Here is a 25648-nt window from a genome sequence, read left to right as displayed (position 1 = left end):
TCCCAGTTTCCTCTACAGTGTGTCAATCAAACTGAGCTTGAAAAAATATTCAGGAAGCATGTCCAGACTTTCCAATCAGTTTATAAGCAACGCAAGGGTTATAAACCAGGCAAGGTGAATCATGCCAGAATGATCTAAAGCCCAGGTAGGTGGGACTGTGCGCACATCAGACAGGCTGACAATGTTGCAGGGACAGGACAGGTCAGGATGTCACTCTCGCTACAAATGCACTTGTTCTCCCCTCTCCCCTGCTCCCTGTAAGTATTATTTGCTACCGGAAAGCAAAACAGTTTGTGGGAAAAGGACAGGAGTGTTTGCAAAGGGGTGGAGGCAAAAAAGTCAAGATGGTGGCCACAATCATGCATTCAAGGCCATGCCCCTTTTTCACATGTATGACAAGTGAAGTTCTGGGCCACTTCTTTCCACACTTTAACACAGTGTTTCTCACTGTGGCTGGGGAATTCTGAGAGTGGAAGTCCACACATCTTCAGGTTGCCGAGATTGAGAACATTGCTTTAACACAAATCCCAATCCTCCATATAGATCTGGCACCATCACTCAGGGTTGGCTCTTGAGCAGACCAACCACGTCTGTAGCACTAAATAGTTAAACCACACAATGTCACAATGAGCTGGCTCAGTTCACACAACACATTAAGGCCAAATTTGTTTCCCCACAAAATGCTGACATGCTTAGTCCAGTGTCTTTTGTGAAACTGGTGAAAAAGAAAGCCGGCAACCCCTTTTGGTCTACCTGGTTTTTTGCAACTGGGCTCCACTCTGCTCAGCCACGAAGCCAACTTGTGTGACTTTGGACCAAGCTCACATCCAAAGCTACCTGATAGGGTGGTTGTGAGGATAAAAGGAAGCATCTCTGCCACCTCGTGGCTATGAGAAGAAACAATGGGACCAATTTAATAAGCGATCAAGCAGACCTATGCATACGTCGTTCAGATCTTTGGGTGTGATCTCCAGAAGGTGCTTCAGGGCACATGAGAACTCAAGGATTGCCCCATTGCTGTGCCAGCCTGCAGGAAAATATTTATTTATTTAATGGAAATAGGAAAATGTTTATTTATTTAATGGAAATATTTCTTTCCAGGGAAATATTTATTGATTCAATCCCATCTCACTAGGCAAGGGACACTTGCATTTCTGGCATTGACAGACCGGTGCTACGTCCACGCTCCCACACTCTGCAAAGCACTTTTGGAGACCCAATCCAAAGCACAGCCCTATTAGATAGGATAGTTACGACATATTGAGAGCACCTCCTTATGGGTAATGGAGTCTTTCATAGTCTCCAGAGAATTCAGAGGTGAGGCTCTTCCCAAGCTCCTGCCAGGGTGGAAATTTCTGTTTAAGCTCTTCCTGGAGAAACTGCATTGGCCAGAAGTCTTAAGCTTCTGCAAAGAACAGGGCGGGTCCACGGGTTTATTTCTGTGGGGGGGGGGCAAAGCCCATAGTTCCCAGGTTAGACCCCAAAACCTTGTCCTGCAGCCTCGCTCTCATGATAAAACTCCTCCAGGCAGCGAAGTGAGTCGAGAGCTGGCTCCAGTTCCTCGCCCCCTCTAGGGCAGGTATCGCCTTGGATCTCCCACAAAGGGCTCTGCTGGGGCTTGATTGAAGTGAGCCATCAGGAAGACGCCGACGGTGCCAAAAATAAAAACAGAGGCCATGATGAGGAAGCAGACACGGTCAATGGCTCTCCCCACCAGGATCCACTCTTCGTTTTCCTGTAAGACAGGAAAAGTCAGGAGAACCGCAAAGCTGAAGCTCTCCAGATGTTGGGCGAGAAGAATGGTGGGCGCTGGAGACCTCCCAGTAACCATGACTGTATAATGGATAGCCATGGTTGTGTGCCACCCAAGGTTACCTGGTCCTTTCAAGAAGCCTTCCCAGGAGCAAGGTTCAACTCAAGTTCTGCCTTTCCACCAGAGTCATCCACAGGGGAGTCAAAAAGTCAAGATGGGAACAACATATGTACGACACAGATAAAAAGGGAAGAGGGTTTCCATTGTGGTTGCAGCTCCCATCTCTTTTTGACACTGCTGCCCCATGGATGCCCCAGCGTTTTTCTCATCCCATTCCTCACACACAAAAACAGAGGATGTGTGTGGGGGATTTTTGAGAAGATACAGTAAGTATCAGCACCTCAGCTTTCTCCATCTTAGACTCAGATGAATCTGCTGTATGCTCTTCACATTTTCCCTCCCAGCTCAGCCGCACCCTGCCCTGTTTCAGCAAAAGCCTGGGCACCATTTTTAAAAACTCCCCCACAAAGATTTATACACACAAAATTCCATGTAATTTTTGCTTGCATTTTCTGCTAAGGGGTACAATATTTGGCAGGGATATTTTTAACCTGGCGTGTGCCTTTTTATCTGCTGCTTTTCTTAACATGCATGGCATCTTTGTGTTTCTTAAGGTGTGGTCCTAGGACCCCTGGGGGTCCCCAAGACCTTCTCAGAGGTCCACGAAATCAAAATGATTTGCCAGCCTATGTTGAAAAATAATACAATACTAAAATCCAATCCCAAATCACAATCAATAATTGTGACAAGCGGTAGCAGCAGTGAATGCATCCATTTTAATTTTTAATGCAGTCAATATTGATAAATGTAACCCATAGAGACAAAAGCTGTTTGGGGGTCCTCCATAATTTTTAAAAGTGGGAAGGGTTCTAAGAGGAAAAAAGTTTAAGAAATGTTATTCTAGACAATTTATTTGTTTTGTTTTGTACAGAGAACACATTGGCAAAGACCTCTGCAAGGTCAGTCAAAAAAGTCAAGATGTCAGCTTCAACTGTGCGCTTGAAGCCCTGCCCCTTTTTAATGTGGGTGGCAGCCATCTTGACTTTTTTGACCTGTCCTGTAGATGCCCCAATCTCTGCAAAATTTAGAAATGCATTTCAGTCCATATAGCCTAGTCCAGTGTTTCTCAACCTTGGCAGCTTGAAGATGTGTGGACTTCAACTCCCAGAATTCCCCAGTCAACCATGCTGGCTGGGGAATTCTGGGAGTTGAAGTCCACACATTTTCAAGCTGCCAAGGTTGAGAAACACTGGCCTAGACCTTCCATGCAGCAGTTTCCAAATCACTTCCCCTCTTACTGGTCACCAATCAGTTTGAAGCTGATAAAAATCTTCTTTACTTCCATTTGGCCTTGAAATGCAACAAACAGGTAGGGAACCACCTTAGCCAATCAGATCTCCCCCAGATGACCAATAGGAGAACTCCCTACCAAAGGGCCACAAACAATGTCCTGCCTCCTGAGGTACCACAGCATCTGGAGGTGCAAAAATCTCTCACTTTGACTCTGTTCCAAAGAAAACAAGTCTGCAAGAAGGTCCCCTTTTGTACACCCAGGTGTGCAATAGAGGCGGGGCTTTGATTGTGACAACGTGCCCATCATCTTCAATTTTGACACATGCACACACCCTCCACAGATTGGAGGAATCAGCTAACCAAAGTTCCCACTGAGTTGGAAGTCTTTGTAAGAAGGAAGGAGGGGGGGAAAGCTTTCTTTTTACCAAAAAAAAAAAAATTTCAAAGGCTGTGCGACAGAGCAATTTGGAAACGTTTCATGCAAAAAAATAAAACAACAGACTTTCCCCTGCTGAACAATTTGTTTTCTAGCACTTTAAATCTAACTTATTTATGAAATCCAAATGGGAAAAACTGCTGAGGAAAATAAGGAGAGAAAGGCTGGAAATACATCAAGGTACAATCTGATGATTAATTCCAGCTTGCCAGAGAGAACAGATGAAAGTGGGTCTGATTACTTCTGTGATCCATTTATGCTGATAAATGTCTACTTTCTTTCCAAGGGAATGAACCTGAATCGCCAGATTTCCAGTTTCCTTTTTTAAAAAGGCTTTTTAACCCGCATCTCACCATGATGTAGAGGAACAGACAGTGAATCTTAATACGTGAGAATCAGTCCCTGTAAGCAGCAAGGCAAGACTTCTAAATTTGTGAGCATCACTGAAATCAACTGACAGGCATGCAGAACTGTTATACAGGGACCGTATTCTCACTACATACAGAATTTGATTGCCGAATTAACCCATTTTCTGAGCTTGCACAGTACATGCAACCATAAACCAAACCTTCTGAGTTCACCTAAGAAGCTAAGCCACAAGGAAACCTTCACCAACCAAGATTACCACCAACCAAGCCTAGCAATTGGTACGAAGTCACTGGATAGGTGTTCAGCTGGTCTGGTCCGTGACTAATGGACAGAGTCATGGAGTTTTGTTGGTACCAATATGGTACTGAGTCAGCCCCTTCTTTTGGATGTGGATACATCATCCCTGTCCCCAAATTGTTTTTTTTTCATGGTGCAGAATAGAGGAGGGATCACCTGGTATCCTACTTTCCATTTCTATTCTGCTGCCATTCTGTAGATAGAAGTCTTAAAGCAGGAATAACCAAAGGTACTCCCTTTGGGATTCTACATGGTAATTACTCACAGGATGGTTTCTGGGGGCTCTGGAAAGTTCTGTCCCTTTTGGCATAAAGCAGTGTTTCTCAACGTTGGCAACTTTAAGCTGTATGGACTAAGCTGTACGGATACCGTAGATCTCTCCCCAACGAATAAGATCTTCACCGCTTGGATTTTATATTTATTTTATCTTTATTTATTGGTCTATTATATTGTAATTTATATGTTTTAATTCTGATTTTTTGTAAACCGCCCAGAGTCCCCTTTTGGGGGAGATGGGCAGTGCTAGAAATTTGAAAAATAAACAAACAAACAAACAAATAAATAAACTCCCAGAATTCCCCAGCCAGGAGCTGAAGTCCATACAGCTTAAAGCTGCCAACGTTGAGAAACACTGGCATGGAGAGATATATAGATACCGAAAATTGTTGCCTGTTATGCATGTATAGCAAGCTATGTTTTGCTGGCTGAACTGAGTGGCACGTGCCTATGATCTGGATCTAGGGACTGACTGGGAGGGAATATGCTGGGAGCAAACCTAAGTAGAAATTATCCACAGTAATTTTCCAAAACTGGGATGTTTCTGGTTTGGTTTGGTTTTGCCAGTGAAGCCCATAGCTTTGGGATTTCTTAAGTATTGGGGAATGTCCATCCAAGCCAGTTCAGGTTAGCTACATCTGAGTCATTTTTGAGATATTCTTACTACTATTATTTGTGTACAGGGGCATCTGCCAAGGGAAGTCAAAAAAGTAAAAATGGCAGTTGTGACAATGTAGTCGTGGCTGCCATTTTGACTTTTTTGACCCCCTGGACATCCCTGGCTACCACATCTGGGCTGCACATATCCAGGCAATATCACTGCCATCTAGACATCCCCATGGCTGGCTGGGGAATTTTGGGAGCTGAAGTGCACAGAACCTAAAGTGGCCAAGTTTGAGAAAGTGTGGTCTGGACTCTCACACTCTTGACCTGTAACTAATACAATGGGAACGCTGGCACTTCTTGCTCTGCTACAAATAAAAAAGGAAAGTTTATACTCCCCAAGCTTAGCCTGTTGTGACAATGCAAATCTTAGGTCTTTATTAACTGACCTGGTGAAGACGTTTTCACAGACATTGTTACTGGTTCATGCGCTTTCTCCCTAACCTAACCATCTTTCCACTCTTGAGTTTCACAGAATGCTTCTTTATTTCTTCAGAGTACCTACTACCACTTTACTCTTTCCTATTCTGACTTCCTGATCCTTTCCAACACGTCCCCATCTTCCTTCAGATTTGGGAGGAATCCATTTCAAAGACATGCAGCCGTGAGCCTTATCCGGTGTGCCATCGTTTTCTGTCTTACCCCATCACTATGCAAGCAAGCAGCTCACATTTGCCATAGAAAAATGCCAGCACATCTGCCCAGATGTTGACTGTGCTTGCTCTTTCAACCCATGTGAAGCCCAGCTTAAGGTTAGGGCAGCTGGGAGATGTTCTTGCCACATGAATCTGGTCTGGAAGAGACCTCCATCCTTCCATGGCACTTACGCTATCAAAGTCGTTCTTCTCTTGCAAGGTCTTGGTGATATGGTTGCAGGCATTCACACAGGTCTGGATTTCTGGAGTGGCATGGCGCAGGCTATTGCAAAAGTCCTGGGGACATCCATTCTCCAACCCTTCTCCTTGGAATGGAAATTAGAATAGAGGAATGTCAAAGATGCAGGCAAAAAACAGGAGTGGGAAACTCCAAAGATTGGCATGTTCTGATGAACTTCTGAGCTCTTCTGTCAGGCAGAACACCTGTGACCCCACAATATGCTTCCCCAGATCAGGTGTGGACCTAGCAGCTGCATTTTGCAAAGCTACTTGGAAAGGTTTTTTTAGGAAGTTGGGTGAACTGAACCCACCATTTGGTGGACTTTCTCCTTCCCTTAAAGTTCATCCATTCATTGACCAAGGTCATCTCTATGGCCCATTCCTACAGGGACCATATTTTCTTGGAAAAAAACTAGAAAAAGGGGCAAATCTGAAAGAGGTCCATAAGTATTTAAGAAATGAATTGTTTATAACTTGGTTTACAAAGTAAAATTCAAGAGCGAAACCCAGAAAATAAATAATTAAATCAAACAACGGAGAAGGACAGCTTTCTGAAATAAGGGGCTATAATAAAGGACGTACCGTCACCGTACTCCTTCCACTTACTGTAGCAGGCTTGCGATGCAGCCGCTGGATTTTGACTTGACCTGATCAAGCACACCTTGTGAAGGCAACCACCATCTGCATTCACACCATACAGCACGCTCAAATCAATTAGCACTCTGACCCAACGTAGTGGTATGTGGGAATGATCTTGGGAAACAGGAGGACGAGCTGTAGACTATGGCAGCGGAATCCGCAGAAGGAATGGGAGGGTGGCAAGCATCTCGGAAGGGACCCTCCCTAGTTTCTTGGACTGTAAAGGTGTGGGGGGGGTGGGGGAGAGATGTTCTTTCAGACTTGCAAGATTAATGTCAGCCTTGTGAGGGACGCGGTGGCGCTGCGGGTTAAACTGCTGAGCTGCCGATCGGAAGGTCGGCGGTTCGAAACCGCGCGGCGGGGTGAGTTCCCGTTGCTCGTCCCAGCTCCTGCTCACCTAGCAGTTCGAAAACATGCAAATGTGAGTAGATCAATAGGTACCGCTTCGGTGGGAAGGTAACGGCGTTCCGAGTCGTCATGCTGGCCACATGACCCGGAAGTGTCTATGACAACGCCGGCTCCAAGGCTTAGAAACGGAGATGAGCACCGCCCCCTAGAGTCGGATTCGACTGGACTTTACGTCAAGGGAAACCTTTACCTTTACCTTGTGAGGTAAAGCAGACCGGAAGCACACCCAGATGAGCTAATTCTACTTTATTGTAAGGTTACATTAACAGAACCTTGCAGGTCAGAAAGTAGAAATCTCCCGCCTCGCCTATACAGCCCAAGGAACGAGGGAGGGTCCCTTCTGAGAGGCTTGCCACCCCCCCATTGCTTCTGCAGACTCAGCTGCCTCTTATCCGACTGTTCCCTTGGCTGCGGCTCTTCCCCCCGTCTCCCAAGGTCATTCCCACTCAACGACCTGGTTCACAGGACACGCCAAAACAACGGCTGAGTTTCTACAACATCCTGACCTTACAATGTCACTGCCCGTTAATGCAGCCAGGGTCCCCTCCAGCCTGCAAGAAGCTCACCGATCTTTGCCAGGAGGATCTTCATCAACCCCTCTCGTTCTTTCTGCCTCTCAAACAGGAGTTCGCTCCGCGCCTTCCACAGCATGTACTCCTCAGCTTTCGCCATGAGCCCCAGGGAGCTCTGTCGACGCACGAGCTGATTCCCAGCGGGCACGGAGATGCGTCTCATGTGCATGCCGAGGTAATGTGGCACCAGGTGCAGGAACACCTACAGAGCCAGGTGCTGAAATGTGTTGGGAAGCGGAAGCAGAAAGGAACGCCAGGAAAACTTTCCAGAGGATGCAACCATTTATTCACTGGGGGAGGGTGGGGGGAGACCAAATTCAGACGTCCTTTTCCCACTATCTAGAACAGGTGCTTTCTAAAGGCTGCGGAACTTGTTAGTTAAAAAAAGACTTCTGCAACTTGGGATCAACAGGCAAAGCTCTAGTGATAGAAAATTGGTTGTGTGCAAACGGCAGAACCCCATCAAGTTCTCCTGGAGCACAGTTTGAAAAACCATGATGGAGAAAAATACTGTTGCAAGCTTGCTACCTGCTAGGGATGAATGAATGAATCAGAGGTCCAGAACATTTATCACTTCTGTAACCTGCTCACTGTTGATAAAAGCATCTGGCTGTGGTTTTGACCCTACCATGGGTTAAAAAGTTCAGGTCTCCTTCAAGTTGAGCTGAACTCCTGCTGACCTCTTGACCCATACAGGCTGTTTTCTATGCAAGAGTACTTTGTGGAAGAAGGCACTGGCAATGTTTTCCAATTTCCCCATCTTGCCTACAGCCCGGGGATCTCCTTGTGGCCTCTCATCCAAAGACTAGATTGGAGCCTCCTTGCTTCCAATTCTAGTCAAGGTCAGTGTGACGCTGCTACCCGTGGAGACGAAGAGGGTTAAGTGGCCAATTTATCTGGGACATCCCTCTTACATTCCTTAGCCAAACTGAACTACTTTGTTTTGGTTAAAAACACTAAAGGAAAGTTGCCCAGAATAGCTAGGAAATAGGTACCAATTTCTCTGGAATGTAAGGAGTGTGTATGGAGACTGGGGGAGCCAGTTTGGTGCAAAGTTTGGTTAAAGGCATCAGACTAGAAACTGGGAGGCTGTGAGTTCTAGCCCTGCCATGGTCACTAAGCCAGGGGGTGACTTTGGGCCAGTCCCTCTCTCTGAGACCCAGGAAGAAGACAAGGCCAGACCTTCTCTGCCGTGGCACCCACCCTCTGAATAGCATCCCCCGCAGAGATCCATATTGCTCCCATCCTGATGATCTTCCTAAAACCCTTCCTAAAACCTGGCCATTCTCCCAGGCCCTGGAATTGGGTGGCTGCTGAGCCCCTGTAGGTTATTCTTGAAATTGTTCTGTATGGCTATCTCTTCTGGATGCCTTTCAGCACTTTCCTAGCACTTATTGTTCCTTGCTTTTAAAGGGTAGGCTGTCATCTGGAGTCAGGCGGCCTCAAAATTATATCAGTCAATACAAATAAATCACCCCCTTCCACAAATCTTGCCAGGAAAACTGCAGCCAAGCCTGACTCAGAGGAGCAAACAAACAAAAACACCCCAGGAAAGTGGGAAGTTTCAAGGAGAAGGCCCAGCACTCAGCACTGCCAGGCGGGAAGCAGAGCATCCTTGGGACTCACCTGTCGGACTCGCTCAGACATCGAGTGGGTATTGGGGGTCCGCAGGGAAACATTGAGGACAATAACGGCATTCGCGACGATAGCAATGGTCACCACCAGGAGGAAGGTTAAGTACCTTTCAACAGAAACAGGGACACCGTGCTCCGCTCTTGTCACTAACTAAAGTCACAGGATTAAACCAGCTGGTCCAAACTTGCTCCAGTTTTGGATCTGTCTGAGTTTTGGATCTGAGTTTGTCTGAGTTTTGGATCTGCCCCCACCATCTCAAAGCTCAGATTTAGCTATCACAGGCTTCCCATCAGCAAAGAGTTAAATGGTTCTTTTAAGCTTTTAGGTTGCTGTTTGGACTGCCCAAGCAACTTCCTCTAGAACCAACTTCTATATTTATAAACTATTACAAAGTAAAGTTTTCATGACCTAATTCAGTGTTTCTCAACCTCAGCAAATTAAGATGTGTGGACTTCAACTTCCAGAATTCCCCAACCAGCATGCTGGCTAGGGAATTCTGGGGGTTGAAGTCCACACATGCTGGCTGGGGAATTCTGGGGGTTGAAGTCCACACATGCTGGCTGGGGAATTCTGGGGGTTGAAGTCCACACATGCTGGCTGGGGAATTCTGGGGGTTGAAGTCCACACATGCTGGCTGGGGAATTCTGGGGGTTGAAGTCCACACATGCTGGCTGGGGAATTCTGGGGGTTGAAGTCCACACATCTTCAAGCTGCCGAGGTTGAGAAACACTGTGCTAGACACTTAACAATGCAGCTCTTCCTCACTAATAGGTAAAATTCCCTTGATGCTGCCTAAACTATGCAACTATTTCCCAACATATTTTCACAAAAGCAGTCTAAACAACCCCGGAAAAGGGCAGAGGTGGGCTAGGGAGAGAGGGTGGAGGGCTGTAAACCTTGGCCAACAAAGGCAGCCCCTTGAGGGTGGTGTGCCATGGCATGCCCCTCTGCACCCACCGCAGCTGGTAAGGAAGGGAACTGCCCTGTGGAAGTGTCCAGAATTATTCAATTAAGCTTTGTTGGTTGCTTTTATTCTGGGGTCTCTCGTCCATTCCCTCCCCAGCGTCCAAAGCTGCAGCTGCTGCAGCTGCCAGCACTGTCCATTTATTTGTTTGTTTGTTTGTCTGTTTGTTTATTTTTCAAATTTCTATCACTGCCCATCTCCCCCCGAACAGGGGGACTTTGCAAAACACTTACTTTCCAATGAGTGGCACCTCCTGAGATGTTTCCGGCACCTTTTTTGCAATCAGAAAAAGGAAGACAGTCTGGGCTAGGAGGACGTTGATGGAGACAGTACACTTCTGTCCACCAGCTGCAGAAATAAGAAAAATGAGTTTGTTCATCCCCTGTAACAGGGGAAGGGGAGGGGAGGGGTGGAAAGAGGAAGCACAGCATCTTAGAACACAGGAAGGAAAAGATGCAACTTTGTCCTGATATTCTGGCCCTGTTACTCTGACACAAGAAACCTGGGAAGTTGGACCATGGATCTGTTCCAATCTGATCCCTCTGAGCAACTGAACCCCAGCAATTTTAGAACTGGCACCCATGTGCATTCCTGCTGTCTCTCCTTCCTTCCTTCCTTCCTTCCTTCCTTCCTTCCTTCCTTCCTCCCTTCCTCCCTCCCTCCCTCCCTCCCTTCCTTCCTTCCTTCCTTCCTTCCTTCCTTCCTTCCTTCCAATTTTTCCTCTCCTGCGGCACAGCTAAAAGGAGAAGTCCTCCCTCCTGATGGCTCCCCACACAGGACAAAGGAAAGGGATCGATGCCTTGGCCACATTCTGATTCCCAGTCTGGACATGCTCCTGATGTATGAGCAGCCCGGCTTTAGAGAAAGGGGAGATGGAGCAGGGAATCCTGTAGTCCCAACAACCTGGAAGGTACCAATTCACAGAAAACCAGTTTCCATAAAGCTTTCCAGATCAGTTCGGCCTCACTCCTGGAGAGGCGGAGACCAGAAGTGGGTTTTTGCTGGGTTATATGCAATTTCACTCTATTCAGGATTTTTTCTCCTTTGTGGCCAATGATCTCCTCAGTGTGTTCCTTTCCAGCTGGTCCTCTTGAGGCTGCAAAATGCAAAAAAACCCTAGATGGCAGTACAGAGTATAGTGATCCGTTGGTGACATCTAATGGCCATTCTGATTTTTGCAGCCCAAATTTGGCAGCTCTAGATTCCTGATCCAGCAGAGGTAACATAGTCCATGGCCTGGCTGCACTGGTAAGGGGTTTGGACTGGATGATCTCCATGCTCCCTTCCAACCCTTCCATTTGATGATTCTTACTGCCGTGAGGCCCCTGGATGCTGACCTTTAGCAGGCAGGAAGTACACCAGCAAAGCCACGAAGGAAATGAGGACACAGGGGATTATAATGTTGACGCTGTAGAACAGGGGTTTCCTCTGGATGATCAAGAAGAAGACAATTTGCTGGTACGCAATGTCGTTAGGTGTGAAGCGTTCGGCATTCAAAATCTTCTTGGCTGGCCGGTGCTTGATCGCCCATTCTCCGTTCTCTGCCAGAAGGATAATCAGATCAACCATAGCACACCTGAAAGCCACTCCCTGGCCAAGGTGCTCTTCCCCAGATTTCAGCACAATTGTCTTGTATCCAGTGGCGTTATGGAATAACTATGAGACCCATTTGCAGAAAAAAGTGAAACCAGGGTAGGAATTCCAATTAGAGGCAACTGCAGGGGTGGTCAAAAAAATGAAGATAGTGGCCATGATCATGTGATCAAGCCCCCCACTTTTGTCATGGGCACCATGTTGACCATTTTCGACTGCCCCTGTGGATACCCTTGATTTGATGAAGAAATATAAATAAATAATAAGCTTGCCTTTCTCAACATATGAAGTTTTTAAACGAAAGAAGAATCATAAACTTTTTGGCTCTTGTTATTGTGGAAAATGCTGGTATCCATTTATCTCATTCTCTTTTCTGAGCCTTTTCAATCTTGGTTGTTTTTTTTTTGGTTTGTTTGTTTTTTGTGGATATTATATGGAGCTTGAACATTCAGCTCCATTATAGATGAATCTCGATGTAATGAAATAATTTTAACTGGTGGCTGCATTCAAGTCATTCTAAAGGCTTTGCCACTGCATTTCTGCAACCTAACAACCATGGTTAGTGTTAACCTTAGTTAGTTTTTGTGGCTTGGATTATAGTTTGCCCTTAGCCCCCTCAGGTTGGTTTATGAGTCATTGTCTTGTCTGAATCTAGAAAATGGGTCAAATTGCAAACCTAGTTAAACATGTTGTGTGAATCCAGCCTTCCTGTTTGAATTTTTCTGCATAATGGACCTGCTTGTTATAAAAATAAACAGAACTAAACCCAGTTGTGGTTTTGGACATGACAGGAACTGAAAAAGTTGATCAGATGTACCATTGCTCAGCTGTAATCCAATGTGCCTATAAAGGTTCTTGTGCTTTTGATGTTGAATCAAAAAGTGCTTAAAATTCTCTTTTTTTAAATGTTCAGATGTAAATTGAATATTAATCAAGCATGGCTGAATGAAACCACTTAAACACAAATGTGCAGAACTGTAGCACAAAAATCTCCCTGTTTCCCTGAACCATTCAGTCTTTCTTGTCTTAAAAACACCTTGTGGCTGCATTTGCACCACAAGCTTAAGCTAGTTATCAAATTCGTACAGCGTACTGAACCAGCACTAGCTTGCTTTGCATGACATACTAAGCCACCCCCCCACCAAAATCTAAGGTTAAAATTAACACTTAGCAGCCACTGTGTGTTGTGAACACAGCCGCTGTGTCCATTCTCTGAAGACGCTTGCTACGGCCCCATGATGCAGAAACCAAGACAAGAACAGGGGGCCTGGATTACAAGGAAGTAGATTTTGGCCGGACATCACAAAAAATGCCCTAGCGTCTGAGCTGTTTGGCGGTTGAGTCAACTGCTTCAGAAGGTGGTGGACTTTCCTTCACTGGAGATAGATAAATGGAGACTGGAGGACCATCTGTCTGAAATGTGTTGGTAGCGAATTCCTGCACTGCGCAGGGGGTTGGACTAGATGGTCTCTAAGCTCCTTTCCTACCCTTCCATTCCATAATGCTATGATCTTTCCATCCTCAACGGGTCTCCCTCTATCACCTCCCTCCCTCACCCCCCTTTGCAGGTCTCCTCGGTGGGTTTCTCCTTTCTACTCTGGTGGCGTTTTATCCAAAAAAGATCAGGGTGGCTTGTGAAGAAACGTGAAAAAAACACCACAATGCCACTGAGCCTAGCTCTTGAATTACCCCCATTTTCTAAGCAATAGCACTTTTATTTGGTCTGCACTTAAGCCCAGTACAAGACCATTTGTATACAGCAGTGTTTCTCTAGTATACAGTACAGGTAGTCCTTGCTTAACAACCACAATTGGGACCAGAATTCCAGTTGCTAAGTGGAGCAGTCATTAAGCAAATCCGACTCAATCTTATGACCTTTTTTCCAGTGGTTGTTAAGTGAATCACTATGGGCATTAAGTGAACTGCTTGGTCATTAAGTGAGTCATGCAGTTCCCCATTGATTTTGCTTGCCAGAAGCCAGCCAGGAAGGTCAAACATGGCAATCACATGACCATGGGACGCTGTGATGGTCATAAATGCAAACTGGTTGCCAAGCACCCAAATTGTGATCTCATGACCACAGGGATGCTGCGACAGTCATAAATGTGAGCACTGGCTGTAAGTCGTTTTTTTCAGCACTGTTGTAAGTCTGAACTGACACTAAACAAATGGTCATTAAGTGAGGACTGCCTGTACCTGATCTGGTTAAATGGACTGACGAACCCTCCTTTGCACGTGTGGGTCTGCTGCATCTTAATAAGTCTGCAGCAACACCGTTGTAAGTCTGAACCATCACTAATGAATGGTTGTTAAGTGAGGACTACCTGTAATGCACTGAATTATAAATTATAGATTAACCATAGAAGTTGGATTCATACACTGTGATAAGCCACAAAAAGATTAGGTTAACACGAAACAAGGTTAACACCAAACAAGCACGGGGTGTTCTGCACAAGCAGCTGCTGAGCCATCTTTATGCAACCTGGTTAAATGTGAATTCGGTTTTGCAGCCAAGCCCTTCCCCCCCCAAAGTCAGTCTGTCATTTTTGGAATGAATGGCGCCTCTGACAAAGGGAGGCTGAAGAGGGGAAGGGAGTGTTCGGGCAGAAGAACCATCCTAAAGATGCAGAACCCCCTGTTTCAGATCTGCGATGCGGGTGCATGCGTGCATGGCTCCCTAGGCCAGAAGCAAGAACCCGTCTGGCCAGACCTGGGTTCCAGAATGACTCTGCTTTGCAAAGAGGTTTCAGCCGAGCACCAGGCTAGGATGGCAACGTGGCAGCTGCAGAGTCCCCGAGGTCTCCAGGTGCCTGCTTTTAGAAAAACCCACATTCCTCTTTCTCCTCCACCCCAGCTGTTGTGCGATGCCAGGCATGACATATTATTAAGCTGACATTTGCTCGGTTGTCATTTCTCCCTCTCCCACTGTCTGTCATCTGCTGGAGCGACAGCTTTTTAACAGGGTAAAATAACGGGCTTGTAATGAGAATGAAAAGCCTCTCGCTGCCAGGAGAAGCCGCTTGCGTTTCAGATATGCTATTAAAACGTGATGGAGTCTGTCAGCATCTGCAGGGGCTCAGAAGTCTTGGGCTCCCTGAGAAATCAGCATCAACGTCATCATTAGCCTTAGGAGGGGCTGAGGGAAATCAGATCTTTTGCTGCAGACTTATTAAGATGCAGCGGACCCACACATGCAAAGGAGGGTTCGTCAGTCCATTTAACCATATCAGGTACAGGCAGTCCTCACTTAATGACCATTTGTTTAGCGTCAGTTCAGACTTACGACAGTGCTGAAAAAAACGACTTACAGCCAGTGCTCACATTTATGACCATCGCAGCATCTCTGTGGTCATGTGATTGCGATTTGGGTGCTTGGCAACTGGTTCACATTTTTGACCATCACAGCATCCCATGGTCACATGATCACCATTTTCAACCTTCCCAGCCAGCTTCTGGCAAGCAAAATCAATGGGGAACCATGTGATTTGCTTAACGACCACATGTTCGCTTAACGACTGTGATGATTCGCATACTGACTGGTGCAGAAAAGGTGTAAAATTGTGCTGGATTCACTTAATGACTACTTCACTTAGCAACCAAAATTCTGGTCTCAATTGTGGTTCTTAAGCAAGGACTATGCGTAAAGACTTACCAACAGCATTAACACAACATGCAAAGCTTGCTGAGCGCTAATCTTGGTTTGCTGGGGGAGTGTGATTATGTGTAGCTTAGGACGCTGCACAAGCCCAGAAGCATTTGAGACCACGCTGCAAATATCTGACGGGTGGTGAAAGAGGCAAGGAAGTTCCAAAAGACACTTATTTTTGTCTTTTTGATTAAACAAGGGCTTTTGACTTTGTTGGTCACAATAAATTGTGGACAACATGTGCTGGGTTGTCTTATTTGCCTGCTGAAGAATTTGTCGGATGCCCGGGAACCAACAATTAGAAATGAATAGGGAGCAACTAAATAGTTCAAAATTCGGGAAAGGGTATGTTAAGACTGCATCCCATCATTATATTTATTTAATTTCTATATGAAATGTATGATGAGATATGCTGGGCTAGGAGAAAATGGAACTAAAATGGCTGCGAGAAATATTAGCCACCTCAAACAGGCTGCTGATAACATTTGGATGGATGGCAGTTAGGATGACTTAAATAAGGTCTTGTTGAAGGCAAAAAAGGGAGAAAATACAATAGTCCGTCTGCTCCTCAATATTAAAAATTATAACTATGTCACAGATAATGAAACCCAGTGCAAGAGACAGAAGCTGAAGTAGTAATAGGCTTTATCTTCCTAGGCTCAAAAATCTACAGAGATGGTGACAGCAGCAGTTAAATAAAGAGTCCTCTACTAGTTCGGAGGAAGGCTTTTGAAAAATTCCAACAAGCTATTAAAATGCAGAGATGTTGCCTCCCCAACAGAGGGATTTGTTGCCAAGGCCACGATTGTCCCAGTTGTGACATCTGGCTAGGAAAGCTGGTCGATCAGAAAGGCTGAGCAAAGGAGAATTACGATGGAGAACGTTGTTGAGGAGCCCCTGGACCATGAGAGGAACAAATAATTCAGCACTGTAGTAGACAAGGAAAGGCCAATGGGAAGAAAAAGGAATGCTTCAACATTTTGGACACCTTGCAAAAACGTTGTCATTGGGGAAGGCCCCAGTGGGTGGAAAAATCAAAGGCCATTGGAAAAGAGGCCACCAGAAGACAGGGTGGTGAGATGCTACCGTGGATGCCATAAGCAGGAGCTTAGAAGAAGTCAAAGAAACAGATACTGATGGACAATTCTGGCCAAATTAGTTCCACTGGATCATAGAGTCAGAAGTAACTAAACAACAATTCTATGATTAGATGATGATTGATGTGTAGTGTGAGAACCCAGAAAGGGGTTAATTCTGGAACCAAGTTAATGTGGTTTAAGTTACGCAAATGCATCCTAAAAGTAGTATGATCTCACCTACCAATCAGCTTTGCAAGCCCCACTGCAACGCCTTGCAGCAGGCGTCCTGAATCTGGTGCCCCCAACCCCAGATGAGGGAAAGAGAGGAAGAGGACGACCAGCAGCCAGGTGGGTGGACTCAGTTGCAGTGGGCACCGTTGGAAGACCTGAAGGACCAGGCTGGGGACAGGTCGTCGTGGAGGAATCTAACTCTGTGGTCACTAAGAGTCAACACTGACTTGATGCCACATAATCAGTCAATCAGTCAACCAACCCCGGATATGCTAGGGTTGCAAGATCATGCTGAATGGCAATGCTGGAAATGGATGTCTCAACACCTGAGTTGGAGAACGCTACAAATGCTCAAAGATACGGCCCAGAGACATTATGTGCTATTCGGGCTCACCCTGGCCAGCTGGGTTCACACAATCTTCAGACGACCAGGTCAAATAATGACCTAGCAGCTAAATGTGGTTCTTCCCAGCTTGATTTGCTCTCGGGGCTTAATTAGTGTGTTGTGTAAACCCAGAAAATGGATTGATGCAGTAGTCAGGTTCATATATTGTCTGAAGCTAACCCTTAGATTTCTCCAGCAGCTCCACTCCTGGGCAGATGTTTCCACCCAGCCTTCCACCCAGAGTGGAAAAACCAGAGAAAAATATTTCCTACCCTCCCTCTTGCATCAGTAGAAGACAGAGAGCAACTAAGGAAGGTTAAGTGAAGTCAGAAGGATAACACTTCTTCCTCTTGGGGTCATTAATTGACTTGTGGGACTCCTTGCCACATGATGTCAGGGTGGCCGGTGTCTAAGCCTTAAGCCCCCTCCCCCCAACCTTCTCCAGCCTGACGTCCTCCAGTGTTTCTCAAACTTGGCAACTTTAAGACATGTGGACTTTAATTTCCAGAATTCTCCAGAAAGCATGCCAAGTTTGAGAAACACTGATCTAGATGTACAGGGGTCACGATACCTCTTATTTCCAGCTAGCATGGCATTTGGCGGTAATTCGGGAAGCTGTCACCTCAATGCACTTAGCTTCACTTAAAAAGGACCAAACTCAAAGGACAGCTTTATCAATTGCTACGGGTCAGGAAGCTGATTGGAACCTCTATGTTTAGGGGCAGTCTAGCCTGGAATGCCACAAGGAGTGAGGCAGAGAATAGGGGAGGAGAGTCACTTTCAAGAACAGGCATCAAGTTGACCACTGTGGTAGTAACACTAGGATGACACCAGATGCAGCAAGACACAGGTCTCATCATTAAATCCTTCTTCCCGTCTGCTTACCTGTGAAAGCTTCAGGTTCAATAACAATCCATTCGATTGTTTTTCCCTTTTCCATGGTCAACAAGAGGTTGATTTCAAGGGCATTGTAGGTCTGTGATCTTGCAAGGAGAAACGCACAACTGAGATCAATTCATGGCGTTGGTGTTGCTGAAGCATCGACCCAGGTTGTTTCCTCCTCCACTATCACCACCACCACTAACCCCAGCCCTTCTGCCTCCTTCTCCCTTCTCTATGATCTGGACCACTCAGCCAATGGCAGCCAGGGAATCCCAGCCAGAACTTCCATGACAGCAGAGCAGCTTGGCCAATCACTGCCAGGAGCTATGTGGCCAACCTTCAGTCTCTAGGGTCATATAGGAAACCGCTTTATGAAGATATCTAGCAAAGACAGGGAGAGCCAGTTTAGTGTAGCGGTTAAGGCACCAGGCTAGAAACTGGGAGAGTTCTAGTCCCACCTTCGGCATGAAGCCAGCTGGGTGACCTTGGGCCAGTCCCTCTCTCAGCCCAAGAGCCAATCAGGCGTGGTATGAGAGTTCTAGTCCCGCCTTAGGCACAAAAGCTGGCTGGGTGACCTTGGGCCAGTCACTCCCTCTCAGCCCCAGGAAGGAGGCAATGGCAAACCACTTCCAAAAAAAACCTTGCCAAGTAAACTGCAGGGACTTGTCCAGGCAGTCTCTGAGAATTGGACATGAATGAACAGATTAAAAAAAATGAAGACGGGAATAAGAAGAACCTGTTCAGAAGGACATATTGTCCTTAGTAATCATAACTCCATCTAATTAGTTGATGAAGAGTGTGGCCCTAAGCCATCCATGAAAGGCAGGGATGGGAGTCTGAAAGCCACACCAGATTTGGTCATTGGAGATTGGTGGCCATGCTTTAATCAGGAGATCTTCTCCCAAGGCCACCAGGAAGTTCTGGAAGGCAAGTCAGATGCTATTGCCCGTCCTTCCACCTAACACAAATGGAACGCACAAGGACTCACTGGAAGACCATGGAGCAATTCTGCCAATCGAAGGGGAAATAGGTGACGAAGATGGGACAGACGCTCCGGTAAATAGCCGGTGGCAACCAAGTGATGCTCCCATCAGGAGACACCAAAGCATTGGTGTATAAGGCGACATCAAAGACCCCATCGATGCTGCAGGAAAGAAGGGCGGAAAGAGATCAGGGAGGCTTGGGGCATCCATTTCCTGTCTTGCTGGCCCCACTGACGGGGCTGGCTGGCTGCACCATTTGGTCTCTTTGCCCCACAAGCCATTTCATCTTTCTCCAATTAATGCCACTTGGATGCACTGAATTCCCCAGCCAGCATGCTGGCTGAGGAATTCTGGGAATTGAAGTCCACTCATCTTAAAGTTGCTCCGATTGAGAAACACTGCAGGTAAAGGAGTGCCGTCAAAAGCTTCAGATCCTGTGGGCACCTCTGCTTAGAATCAATGTTTCTGTTGCCTTTCCCTAGTGGGAGCCACAAAGCCAGTGCAGAGGGGCTGAGTGAAAGGAGACTCCCTAGGAGAATCCATGAAAGTGTAATGGTGCGTGGGAATGACCTTGGGAGACTGGGCCCAGAGATGCTGCCTAGGGAACAGTCAGATAAAAGAGGGCATGGCCTGCAGCTGTATAGTGGGTGGGGCAAGAGGCTCAGAAGGGACCCTCCCTAGTTTCTTGGGCAGTAAAGGAGATGGAAGGAGATTGTACTTTCAGACTTGTAAGGTTCTGTTAATGTAAACTTAAAATAAAGCAGAATTAGCTGATTTGAGTTTCCTGTCTGGTCTACCTGGTAAGGCTAACATCAATCTGCTGTCTCTGATCTGACTGTTCCCTAGGCAGTGTCCCTGGGCCCCGTCTCCCAGGGACTTTCCCACGTACCATTACAGAAAGGGTACAACCAGACCAGGGCATATAGTGCAGAAAGGGTTGCCATAAGGGGCAGGGAAAGCAAAATCAACTTTTACAGGATACCGACTTGTTCTCCAGGACTATATCTGGCAGCCAGAGCAAGGTCGAAGGGATCCGTAAACAGCTGATGTTGTCATAATTCTCTGGGTCCCACTGCAGACGGTAATCTTTCCATTTCTGGCAACAAAAAACTTGATTACTCATACCGGCTTGGCAAATATTCGCGAGATCAGTGGCTAGTTTCTTTAACAAATGAATCTCCCCCATGCATCTCAGAGCCAGGCACAAATGGAGTTTCATAAGCACCAACCCACCTCCCCATTCACAATCGAGTATGCTGGGGTAATTCTCAAAAATCTTGTTCTGGTTTAAATAAAAGCAGAGAAGAAGAACTTCCCCAGGTCTAACCCCAACAAAACTCTGGAGGGTGATAGGATGTGGAGAGAAAACCCTTTCCTGATGATCTGAAAATTGAAGCAAGAGAAGCTGGTCTGAATTTGCAGGTATCCTGCATCTAAACAGGAGGATCCATGATTTTGCAAAGATTAAGGAAAGCAACTTCAAGGGAAGCTCATCCTTCTGCCCCAAGGGCCTTTGTTAACTCTGCATACATCACTCCGGTCCTTTTAATCTATCCTCCCTGCCAGGCCTGGCCTTGGTTTCCCCATTCATCTCAATGGTTGTAATGTCCAGTCCGTAGCCCCTGAATCCTAAAGCCTTCTGGTGCTTAGCCAAGCCTGAAGCTACCTGATCTCAGGAGATCCCTGAGCTCCCCACATAGACCAGCCATCCCAGAAAGCCACCGCTGGGATATGAGATCCAAAAAGACCAACCATGCCAGAAACCTACAACTCTTCCCCCTACAATTTCCGGTGATCTCTCACCATTCCTCAACCTTCTCCACCGCGCTTTTAAACTTCAAGGATCTTCCTTTTCATTTCTATTCCACTGTAAGTTGATCCCTTTTAGCTCATCCTTGCTATGAAATAATAAAACTTATTTTGGACTGGGAGAAATCTTGGAATGCAACCGGGTTAAGCTGCCGGTTTAACAGGAGTCGCATACGTTCCCACAAGAACAGATATTTGCCCTGTGTCCTTACTCACCATCTCTACCCAGACATTCGTGGTGAGAGCCTCATCAATCTCATTCTGGAAAAGCATAAAATGTGATTACAGAGCCATCAAGTAACTCATCTCAGCCAGGCACAATTGCCTCCCAAAATCTTGGACTCTAGAGCAATGCTAGAGTTTCAAAGTATTGCAGGAGGAGGCCTCCACTTGGATTTCTGCAAGCCCAGGGGTCCTGTGACTCAGACCTGGCACACTCCATGCACAGAAGTCTTATTCCCAGCCCAATCAGAAGATTTGTCAGGTCTGAGAAAAAGTTTCAGACTGAATTTGGGAAATGGATCATGAAATACATGGCGACCAATGAGCGCTTCAGTTCCAAATTGCCACATCCACGAATGTGCTCTGGTTAACTGTCTATACGTGCGTAATAGTCTGGGAGAATGAAAACAGATTCAGCAGGATTCAGTGACTTCAGGAAATACAAATTTGGAATCCAAATGTAGCTTTTGGCAGAGCACGCCACTAATTTTCATCCATGTCGATCCAGGAACAGCCTAAGCAGCATTCAGCCAATTTCACGAGGGTAATTTGCAACCAGGAGGAATTTCTAGATGGCACATCACTGCTCTACAGATGGCCAAAGAGTATTTTGCATCTTCTAGCTTGGCTTGCCCTGTTGCATCAGAAAACAGGGCTAGAATCGAGGGATTATAGTTACAAGAATGAGGGCCAGCCTAGACATCAGGAGGAACTTCCTAACTGGACAGATTGTCAGCCAGTGGAACAGGCTGCCACATGAAGCAGCGAGATGGCTGGACATTATAAACAGAGGTTGGATCCTAATTAAGCAGGGGGTTGGACTAGATGACCTATAAGCTCCTTTCCGACTCTGTGATTCTGTGATTCTAGGTAATCTGAACAACCAAAAGAGTCCCACCAGGACTAATACCACTTCCTGCTCTGTGTGTGTGTGTTGTGTGTGTGAAATCTGATACTCAAACCAGCTGATTTGGTTCTTAGTTATTTTGGCTGCTCAACCTGATTCAGAATTGAGCATGAGCCAGAATATAAAATTAAGACTCCGATAGAAGAGAATCTCTGTAGCTCAGGCTTGAACTGTGGAGTCCTTGGTGCTCTCTGAGCTTGGTTGTTGGCTTGCAGAGGTTTCATTACCTGACTAGGTCACATCATCAGTGCAGTTTTATGCAAAATTAAGATCTCCGTTTTTGCTAGCAAAGTGACAAAAAGCATACCACAACTTTGCCATATCTCTTGAGATTTCTGTCTTGAAACCCAAGAGATGGCACTCAGGAAATTAAGGCTAAGTTCAACAGCAAGCTAAACTTAAACCCAGATCAACAAAGTACAGTGGTTACATTCACTAGAATTGTCCAATTAGGAAGAGGTTTTGTAGCATGGGGGAGCTGTCTGTGATTCATTAAAGCGGCCGTATCTTTTTCACGGAATGTGTGGCTGTGGCAGGGAGCCACACAGTCCTAGAACAGAGAGAGAAGTAGCTGCTTCAATGAGTCGTAGGGAGGTGCCAACATTCACACTTCCTGTTTTCCAAACATCTCTTCCCATACGCAACTAAATTATGGTACAGCTTTATAAGCAACCGAATTATGGTACAGCTTAACATCCACAATAACAGCTGGGTTCCCACGATACTGAAGCATGAACTACTCAACTCCATTTTTGCTTAGCATAGTATCCAGCAGATTAGTTTGTAGACCAGTGTTTCTCAACCTTGGCAACTTCAAGATGTGTGGACTTCAACTCCCAGAATTCCCCAGCCAGCCTTGCATTCTGTGAGTTGAACTCCACACATCTTGAAGTCACCAAGGTTGAGAAACACTGGTGTAGACCCTTGAGGAGGGAGGTGAAGAGGACCGCAAAGTGACGCACAGGAGGTATAAATTCTCCAGCCACACAGAACATGCTGTGTCTCTGGCATTGTTTTCATGCTCTTAGATGTCACATCTCCTTCTGACCCCCAAAATCCAGGAGAAAGGATGACAACCCACATCCTTACCCCCCTTCCTTACCAGTGTGATCAGGTTGGTGAGGGTAACCTTAAGGGAAACATTTACAATGTCCCCCTTGTCTGCAGCAGGGCGAAAATTGCGGTTATAATCGGCCATCAGGTCATTGAAAAGCTGTTCCTCCTGATTCTGGCTCAGGACCACTGGAGAAGAAAGGAAGAAAGAGGGGTGTGAACAGGCAGGATGCCACAAAGAGAAGTCCTCCTTAGGGGAGGCCAGGAAATCATTCCAAGTATTCCTGCGGACTTTAGCTGGATGACTCATACAAATTGGAGTCTTGCCCGTTGGTCACTGCAGATCACTTGTACGTCTTCCAGTGATCTCATGCTCAAAGGTGTCTGTGAGAGACCCCTTCCCATCTTGCAATGGGAAGAAAATCGCTGGCCATGAGATCTGCATGATATGCTTAAACAGAGCTCTAAAAGGCCAAGTAGCTGCAATCCCACATCCCGTTAAAGCCCATGGTGGGATGATGTTTGTAGCTTTCTCTGTGATGGCTGCCTACTCAGCTTACCATTAAATTCAATTCATATGTGATAAAGTGGAAATCTCTTTAATGGAGTGTAGTGTGCAGTTCAGGGAAAAAGTTGCAAATAGAAGTTCCCGCACTTTCCCCAAGTTAAACAGCCCAATGAATTCAACCCCCTCCCCCTTCTTTGGTACGCAGCCCCCTTTTTCGTGCCAGTCCATTCAGTTCTGTGCTGATGTCTGCAACGGCTCTGCCGGTTGACCTTGGATGCCAGAGGTGGCCCAAACAAGATGTTTTCACACTCCTGGCTTGTCCCCCCTCCCACTTCTACTGACTCGCAAGTCTCAACCCATGTTGATTCCATTCATACATGCGAGTCAGATCAGACGTTCTGGGAATATTTGATCTGGGAGCATGACACAGTGTTGCATAAACACAGTCCTTTGGTTAGTTTATAGTTCAGAATCTTGTGGAAACGCAAGAAATGCATGAATCCAAAAGCCAAGTCTGGCATGCAGCCATTTTAAACCCTTGCTATCCTTCCAGGACAGTTATTTGAAAACGCAAGATTTGTCTCACCTGGTTTCTCTTGGTGGCCCCTGAAAGCGGCTAGGAAGCTCTCAACCAAGGCAGAAAGACAAAGTCCTTTCTCTTTTGTTCATTCCAAGCACTGGTCATTTGAAGATACACTATCCCTATATATGGAGGCGCCAGATGGCTGGAACAGTAAATAGCTTTTGACATATCTATCCAATGAAGAAGAACCACATGATGACAGATTCTCTGTGTGTATTGGAAATTTGCGTCTTTAACCTGATTACTGAATTAGCCCAGTTTTGCATCATGTGCTGAACCATAAGCTAACCAAAGTGTACAATATTTTAAGTCCCTCTCAAAGCTAACCAAGATAAAGGCAAACCATACAGGAATTATTTTTTTTTAAATGTGCAGTATATGTTGCTCACTCCCCTTAGTGGCTCCATAGGATTTATAAATATTCCCACGCAATGAAAATAATTAAAATCAGGCTACGGCATTACCGTACCCGCTACCCCAAGCCCTCTAAAAGGCAAAACGAAATGTTTTCAGCCACCTGCCAGACTGTAGCAAAGAGGGCTCTTGTGGCAAGGAGTGCCCCAGTCTAGCTCCTGAGCTGGAAAAAGCAGAATTAGCTGTTGAGGTTGAACATGGCGAGAACTGCAACATTTTCCAAGATGAGGGCGGAGCCAACTGTACAAGCATAGCCCATCCTGCAAGTAATCTGGGCCAAGTGGGTTAGGGTTTAAAATACTCTAGTGTGTGTGTTTGTGTGTGTGAGTGTAGGTGCAGTGCATTCAGCTGTATTGGGTCTCAGAATAGCGCGCGCACACACACACACGTGCGCGCAGGGCTGGGTTAAGGCCAACGGATGCCCTAAGTCCAGCCCAACAATGGTGCCCCTCGATGGAAGCAAACCGCTCATGTCCCAAAATGGAGACACCTTTAAACCAAACGTTTAAACTTTACTCCCTCCCCATGCCAGAGAAAACATTTTTTTAAGCGATGCAGGTGAAAGCTGAACACGGCAGATAAAGACAATGACAAAAACTTTGGCTGAAGTTGAGTGTGGTGGTGAGTGAAGAGCATGGGGGAAGAAACTCTGTGGAGCCCCCCTTCTCTTGGTGCCCGAAGCAGGGGCTTCGCTTGCTGAACAGTTAATCCAGGGCTGCACCCCCGTCCCCCCTCCACCCTGGATGGGTCCTGCCACCCGCCTGCCACCCGCCTGCCCTGCCCTCCGGGCTCCCCCACCTGGTGCCACTCAATTCGTCACTGTGCGTGCTGCCTCTCCCTTCCCACATCATCTGCACATACAGGGCCAGGCGGGCAGTGGAGGAAGGGCAGGGCAGGGCAGGGCAGGACACGGTGGGTGGCCAAGGCAACTGCCCAGGCCAGTACCTACTGCAGCCAGGAGACAGCAGCACCCAGCTGATGCCCAGCCGTGCCACCCTGCCACCACTGCCCCCCTCTCGCCCAGGCCAGACCCCTCCCCCGATAGACTGGGGACAGACGGCAAGGAGGACCCGAGAAGTGTGCATCCCTGTGTCCCTCCCCTTTGCATGGGGG

At 46.5% G+C, this 25648-nt stretch overlaps 1 protein-coding gene across 1 annotated transcript; it reads right to left on the bottom strand.

Annotated features, from left to right (window-relative positions):
* Positions 1-1555: 1555 nt before the first annotated feature.
* CHRNG (cholinergic receptor nicotinic gamma subunit) lies at positions 1556-25620 on the bottom strand. The gene is made up of 12 exons (XM_063307892.1): positions 25485-25620; positions 23080-23219; positions 21065-21109; positions 20026-20135; positions 19045-19200; positions 18060-18157; positions 11578-11781; positions 10474-10588; positions 9268-9382; positions 7636-7843; positions 5975-6108; positions 1556-1735 (listed from the first exon to the last, which is right to left on the bottom strand). The coding sequence occupies exons 1-12, from the start codon at positions 25618-25620 to the stop codon at positions 1571-1573; spliced, it is 1626 nt and encodes a 541-aa protein (XP_063163962.1). The 3' UTR covers positions 1556-1570.
* Positions 25621-25648: the final 28 nt, after the last annotated feature.

The sequence above is a fragment of the Candoia aspera genome, chromosome 6 (assembly GCF_035149785.1).
Source record: "Candoia aspera isolate rCanAsp1 chromosome 6, rCanAsp1.hap2, whole genome shotgun sequence".
Lineage (NCBI taxonomy): Eukaryota > Metazoa > Chordata > Lepidosauria > Squamata > Boidae > Candoia > Candoia aspera.
Note: the sequence above shows the minus strand (reverse complement) of the source record. Positions and strands in the feature narration are given on the sequence as shown.

Bases quoted from the DNA above. Each gene is read 5' to 3' on its own strand.
- CHRNG (XM_063307892.1), bottom strand. From the start codon at position 25,620: ATGCACACTTCTCGGGTCCTCCTTGCCGTCTGTCCCCAGTCTATCGGG. The intron at 20,136-21,064 runs GTGAGTAAGGAC...TTTTGTTGCCAG, and splicing joins CGAATGTCTGGGTAGAGATG to AAATGGAAAGATTACCGTCT. The intron at 10,589-11,577 runs GTCAGCATCCAG...TTATTTCTGCAG, and splicing joins GTACTTCCTGCCTGCTAAAG to CTGGTGGACAGAAGTGTACT.